General features: G+C 32.3%; 1 protein-coding gene across 1 annotated transcript; it reads left to right on the forward strand.

Annotated features, from left to right (window-relative positions):
- The first annotated feature begins 4,413 nt into the window (after nt 1–4,413).
- On the forward strand, nt 4,414–5,401 carry LOC120116773 (protein YIPF5 homolog). Its single transcript, XM_039137185.1, has one exon. The coding sequence runs from the start codon at nt 4,476–4,478 to the stop codon at nt 5,232–5,234; it is 759 nt and encodes a 252-aa protein (XP_038993116.1). The 5' UTR covers nt 4,414–4,475; the 3' UTR covers nt 5,235–5,401.
- The last annotated feature ends 2,271 nt before the right edge of the window (nt 5,402–7,672 follow it).

Raw genomic sequence — 7,672 nt, forward strand, 5'->3', positions numbered from 1 at the left:
CCCAATGAAAATATATGCATATATAAGTATATAACTAGTCATTAAATTATATTTAATATTTTTAATCTAAAATTATTGAAAATTTTCTATATATATATTTTAAAAAGTAATTATAATTATTGAGAAAAGTAAACATTTTTTATTAATAACGAATAAAATAACTTTATATTTTCCCACCATATTTGTTAATTTTATAGAATTAATATTTGGAGAGAATGGAGAAATGAAAGCATAGGAGGCTGAGACGAAGGTTTTAATTAGGGTTGTAAACGAGTAGACTCAAGTTCAATTTCTAATTAGATCGGTAAATGAGTCGAATCAAGTTCAATATTTCTAATTAGATTTGTAAACAAGTTGAGTAAAGTTTAGATATTGTTGAGTTTATTTTTAATTTAAAAGTTTAAAATTAAGTTTGACCTAACTTCAAAGTTCAGGAGCATATAATTATCAAGTTTAACTCGAACTTGAAATAAAAATTTAAATCTCGAATCAATTTGAAAGCTCGTTGTTTAAAATTTTCAATCTAGACTCGAGATTAAAAAAAATTGAACTCAAAACATTCTCGAACTTATATTGATTGATGCTTAAACTAAAACTTGAACCTTAACCTTAAGTACATGCAGAGCTCTAATGGGAACACCCTGAGCAACCACTCAGGCTCCCAATTTAGGGCTCCCAATTTTTTTATTTATAATTAGGGCCCTCAAATTTTAAAATTTATAATTAAGATCCCTAATTACTATAATTTCATAAAAATTTTAGTTTTTGATGCTCTTTTTTCATTTATCTTATTAATTCATTCAATTTTGAATTAAATTTAACAAATTTTTTATATTTATAAATAGGATCCATATTTTTTTTTATAATTTCATAAAATATTTAGTTTTGACCCTCTTTTTCCATTTTTCTTGTTTACTTATTCAATTTTGAATTAAATTTAATCATATTTTCTCTTTCTTTCTTTTTCAAATCTTACTCTTTAGTTTATCAAATATTCTTTAATTTTTAGTCTTCTTCATTCTCAATCTAACAATAAAATAATATATAATTCTTTTTATTTATTATTTAAAACCAAGCTATGTATCATACATGCATTCAATTTTTTTATATTTATTCTATTTTAGTTGTATTTAAGGTGTCTTCTTAATAAAATAATATATTTTCAAAAAAATCATTTTTCTATGATTTATTTATGTAATATTGAATTAACTGTTCAAAGTAATGAAATATACTTTCATTTTCGCTCAGAGCCCCAAAAATGTATGAGACAACTCTGAGTACATGAAAGAGTTAGACACTTTTGGGTCTTCTATGTGACTAAGTAAGCCTTACCCAAGCCTAGTGAGCATGCAAACTCACCAAGGTTGGAACCAAGCCCTCAAGGCTTCTAGGAAGCAGAAACAAAAGCTTTAACACCAATGTGGCTACTCCAACCCACCAAGTTTGGACTATGGTGTGGAAGTGCAAACACAAGTGTGGCTACTCCAACCCACCAAGAGAGGCAACAAGCACCAAGAGAATAAAGAACAATGAACAAAATAACTAGAGTAAATGTCTCAAAGCTTTATTACTCTCTCATAGAATGAATGAAATGAGATGTTACAAATGAGGAGGAGAGACTCTCTATTTATAGTTGAGCTCCCTCTCAATCAATGACCTAAATCGATTAGGAAACTCAACCCAATCCTATCTAATTACATCCATTAGTAGGATTCTTTCCTTGGATAGGTGTTCACATTGGATATGGAAAGATTCCCCCACAATATCTTCTTGATTTGTTGTCTCTTAACATATTTATCAAGCTCATGTGATCAGATATGATGCCATTTTCCTTTTCTACACGGCCAATGTGAATAGGCTCCACAACATTCTCCAAGTGATGTGCCAAGTTTGGTGGCATTGGCAAGCCCACATTCTACATAGAACCTCTTTAGCAGACATTTGCACTAATGTCCCAAACTCAAGTATCACAACTCGTGACATTATTATATTTTAAATATTAATATCATTAATAATTTTTTTTTTGTAGTTACTCACGAAATTTTTTATTTCAAGTACCTCATTTCAACTCGTTAAAAATTTAAGTTAAATTTAAATATTAATTAAATTTTAACCAGATCAAACTTAAATAAATTACTATCTCATCTCATTTATGGGAGGACCTAACCCATCATCATTGAGCCGAAAAAAGAGAGAGAGAAAAAGCCCATAATTCATTATTATCCCTCTCTAAGTAAACAATTGTAACGTAAATTCTCATAATAATAATAATAACAACAACTAACACTTCCACTCTGTAAAAACTAAAAAACTCGAAGTTCCAGTTCTCCATCGTCATCTAAATCACGCCATCTCTCCCATAATCTCCCTCCCCTCCTTAACCTTTAAGCCCATATTTAAAATGAGAAACAAAATAGATCAGAGTTGCTGATCAATTAAAGAGATCGGGTATAAAATGAATGATTGTTATTTTTAAAGGTTTTAAGTTCGAGCATTAACGATATAGAATATTTAAATATTCATTATTAAATGATTGAATATCTTTAGAACATATACTACCATTCTAATACCTCTGTGTTAATAAAAAAACCAATGCATCATCCTTGTAAAATTCGATTCAGCTCCATCATCTTTTTATATTAATTATATTTTACGAAAACTATAATTCAAACAGATTTTTAAAAAAATAATTATAATAATTCATTAAATCTTTCCCCCAAAATGGCCGCCTTAAATGGTTAAACATGCATGATTGTTGTGTATTCATGGCTCTCTATATATTTACTTATCTTTTCTTCCCTTTCGTCCCTCAAACCCTTCTCCTTTTTCTGTTTCACGGCTGTAGTTTAGAAACCCAGATTTGAGCTTCATTTGCAAAAGCTGTTAAGCCAACCTCCTTGAAACAGGTGATCTTTCTTAATTTGTTTTTTGTAATCTGGTTCTAACCAGACATCCTACGTATGAATGTTTTGTGTAATTTTTTGGTTGCCAATGTAGCAGTTGATCGTTCCATGGAAAGGCTGAACTCAAACCTGTATCTTCAAAACTGCTATATAATGAAAGAAAATGAGAAGCTGAGGAAGAAAGCAGAGATGCTGAAGCAGGAGAATGAAGCTCTGTTATCTGAGCTCAATAACCCAAAGGGATTCGATTCAGCAAATATTATTCATGAATTCAGCTTCAGCTCCACTACTAACCCAACAAATCCTTCCACTAGTACCATTCTCCTTAACCATTAGAATTCAGCTTGGTCAATTTGGATGAAATTCATTTAAGTTGTAAGTACGGATGGCAATGGATCTTGGATCCGACCCAAATTCATAGATCCAGATCCGTTTTATAGGATCCGGATCCTAAAATTTTAGACCCGACAGATCCAGACAGAATCTGGATCCACTTATTAAGTACGGATTCAGGTCTATATCTGACACTAAGATACTAGGTCTAGACCCCTTTACCTGTTTATAAAAAAACCCACCTTTAATTTTAAATTAATATTTAAATTTCACAAATATAATATTACATAACCTTAATATTAATATTATATATATAAATTTCATAAATTATTATGTTAAATAACCTTAATATTAACAGTTAAATTTCACAAATATTATTTTTATTAAATAAAATTTTTTTTGGTTGGTTGTTTGTTTTAGGATGTTGATGATTTTAGTAGTGATGAAGATTAGTATTCTAAGGAGGTAGAAGTGCGATACTTGCTTTGAGACAATGAAATGTTTCATGATATATATTTTTTAATGTTTGTGTTATTCAAAAGACATTTTGTGTAATTGTGTTGGAGTTTTTTTAGACTTTAGTTTATTATTATTTATTTTGCTACTAGTTGTATTGAAATTAATCTTTCTTTCATTGGAAATGTGAGGTGAAATTAATCAATGACAGTTTTATTATGTTTTATACCCATTTTAAATCTGAATCTGCGAGATCTGTTGAATATAGATTTGGGTTCCAATTTTCAAGACCCATAGATCCACGGCGGGTGTGGATCCAATATGTGAAAGTGAGTTTGGATTCAGGTCTAACTAGATCCGGTCCATATCCAACCCGTTGCCATCTGAACTGTTGAAGTGAGTTCAATTATTTAGGGGTTTGAAACTATCTTTGTAATACAATATCTGATTTAATTGAGTTACTAAGTGAGCATATCTGATTTAATTGAGTTACTAAGTGAGCATAATTAAATAATTAATTAGAGGTGTGACAGTAGGGATGAAATTTGAAGGAAAAAAAGGTACAAATGTACAATAATGTAATTTTATTGGTGCATAACAAGTCATCCTGTCCATCTCCCGCGGCTTAACACTCGAACTATTGTGTATACATTAGCAAACAATCCTGCCGAATAGTCAAAATTACCATTCTATTCATTAAGAAGCAAAGAACCGAAAGAATCGATATTATAAGAAAAAAAACATTGCCTTGATCCCCAAAAAGAAGAATCGCAATAAAGAAAAATGGCCAAACAATTCAATGTGCCGCCGGTGGTTTTCCCGTCCGGCGGTGGAGTCAATCCAACCGTCGGAAACGTCAACCAACGCCGAGTCCCAACGGCTCCTTTCCAGCCCTCCCGTCCTCCATCGTCCTCCATACCATTCATGGCTTTCGATATAGGGTCAGTTCCGCTATCATCCGGACCCGTCGGCGGCACGATCTCCACTTCAGCAGCATCCAGTTCCGGTTCTTTCGACGACGAAGAACCCCTCCTCGACGAACTGGGCATCCACCCGGAACAAATCTGGCACAAAACGAGATCCATCCTCAATCCCTTTCGAGTCAATCCGACGGCCCATAAAGACTCGGATCTTTCCGGCCCGATCTTCCTCTACTTGTGTTTCTGCTTATTCCAGCTCCTCGGAGGCAAGATCCAGTTCGGGATAATTCTCGGCTGGATCGTCGTCTCCTCGATTTTCCTCTACATCGTTTTCAACATGTTAGCGGGTCGCAATTACGGCAACCTAGATCTGCACACGTGTACGAGCGTGGTCGGTTATTGTCTGCTACCGGTGGTGATCTTTTCGGCGGCGTCGCTTTTTATCCCGCAAGGGAGCAGCGTCCCTAGGTTTGCACTGGCTGGGGTTTTCGTCCTTTGGGCCACTAGGGCTTGCACCAATTTAATGGTGGCGCTTTCCGATGGAGGTGAAGAACACCGTGGGCTTATCGCGTACGCTTGTTTCTTGATCTACGCTTTATTTTCCCTTCTTGTAATATTTTAACTGAAACTGATTTTCCTTCCCTCCTGTAGAGTTAGGGTTTTCGTGGATTATATGAATAATTGAAGACAATGGGATTACTTTTTGGAATTTTATGTGTAAAATGCTACAGAATGGCACTCTTTCGTTTTTGAATATGAAGAACATTAACTTATTTGGGTGAAGTGAAATAAGCTTTTACCTTTGCATGAAAATTTCATTTAATTCATGATAAAATCATTCCTACATTCATTTCCCTTTAGATTCATAGGGGTAAAAATCTTTGCAATGATTGATTTTTTCTACTTATTTTTTACCAGTTCATCCAGATTTAGCTTAATTTTAGTTTTGGAGAGGCTTTGATGTGCATGTAGTAAAAGCTTTCACATGATTCTGGTTATGGCAATCTTGAAATTTTCATTTGGTTTTTGAGCTTTGGGGATCCAACTTTGTGTTGGTGTTTGAATAGTGGGAGCAGCATCAGTTGATTTGGTTTCTCTATTATCATCATAAAGCTTGTTGAATTCATCAAATTATCCTTATCCAAACCATAACCAAACAAGTTTATCTATCTATTTTGGTCCAACTTTTTTTTCTTTTCAGTTTAATTGAATTAAATCATTTAATATAATTAAAATGATTCAAAATGTATCTGTAATAGGGGGTTCAAAGTTCGGTTTTAACCTGTTTTCTTTGCATAATCAGTTGGTTAATTTTTGGTTCGGTCGGTTAACCGTTAAGGATTTTTTCAAACGTCAGTTATTGGTTATTAACTAATCGAATTAATCGAAAAAATTTCTTAGGAGTGTTTAGACTTTGAAATTAACCAAATTAACAAAAAATATTTAATATTTGATATATATTATTTATTAATTTCGGTTAATTTGGTTAACCGACCGATTAAGCGAATTTTGTTTGATTTAATTAAAATATTTTGAATTTGTTAACTTGTTAAAAAAGTGGTTTATGATTATTAGGTAATTTGGTTCGATCAGTTAATCGAACCGATTGATTGAACACTCCTTATATGTAAGTTGAAAATTGTTTAGTTTTAAACATATCAGGATTTTTTTATAGAATGCACAACTTATGAAGTTGTTTTACCTTTTGGCCTGCAAATATATTTTTGTGCTTCTGATTTCTTTTAATACAAGAATTAGATTATCTAAATCCTATTTCATATATGTATCTAGTCGCACTTGAATTTTATCTCTTTAGATATCATAATAATATTCATATCCTGAATTCAAATTTACAGTCATAATATTATTTGTGCAATCCCAGTGAATATAATTAATAACTGATGATATATATCTAATTAAAATTTGCGGGGTTCTGTCCGACTTGACACCATGTCAGAAGGCGCGGATCATGAAGCGCCTTCCATTACCTTGAATTATTGCACACTCCATTATTACCCGAGCATTAAATGTTGGCTATTCACTCATCCCATTTCCTATAAATACCCTTGAATGCAAACATCAAACCACACCAAAATTACTTTCACATTCTTTCTTCTATCAATTCCTTCTATCACTCTATGTAAATTTTGTTATAATTTTTATAAAGTAAAATTATTTTTATTATAATATATTTATTTTATATTTAATTATTTGACCAAATTTTATTGTACTAATTATTTTCTATTATTTTTGTGGTTGTAAAATGGAAGGCGAGATCATATCTTAGACATTTTGTCGATACGGTAACAATATTAAATTATGTTATTTAAAATATTGTGAATTTTATTTTTTTAGCATTAGTTTATATTTTAATGCGTGTGCTATTTATTTAATTATGTGTATTTTAGCTATTGTTTTTGCATATATAAGACTCTCAATCTTTCAAACTCTCAAACTCTCAAAATGAGGCTTATTTTAGCTATTGTTTACTATGATGGAGAAATTTGAGAAGATGAAACCGGTATTGTTTTCGCATCAATTCATTATGTCAGAATATACTTCAAGAAAAACATTACTCTTTAAGAGCTGATCACTAAAATTTCAAGGAATGTTCATGTTGGAAATACTAGAAGATTGTCTTCACTTCAATACAAATTTCTAATTGCATTATTTTCGTTAACTTATACAGGGTTTGAACTCTCCAACGATGATGATGTTCCTATGATAGTTGATGCTCAGAATCAAAATTCAGACGCTGATACACAAATGTAAGCTTCTTCGACCTCAATGTGGAGGATGCATGTGACACAACATTTAGTTCAAAACCGACATGACACGATGCCTTCAAGTTCAAGGGGAAGACAGTCAATTACCAGCTTGTTCGACCTAAATATCGTCATCACAAAGAAACTCTCATCTCCACCAGAAGAACCTCTTCGTGAGCCAGGTGCGGATGGTACTGAGATTGGACTATTCGTTGAGCCAGAATCATCACAGTTCAACATGGACTCCGATGATGATGATGTAGATGAAGTTCCCACAAATACGGTACACACAGAA

Source organism: Hibiscus syriacus, unplaced genomic scaffold, assembly GCF_006381635.1.
Source record: "Hibiscus syriacus cultivar Baekdansim isolate YM2019G1 unplaced genomic scaffold, ASM638163v2 tig00110303_pilon, whole genome shotgun sequence".
NCBI lineage: Eukaryota > Viridiplantae > Streptophyta > Magnoliopsida > Malvales > Malvaceae > Hibiscus > Hibiscus syriacus.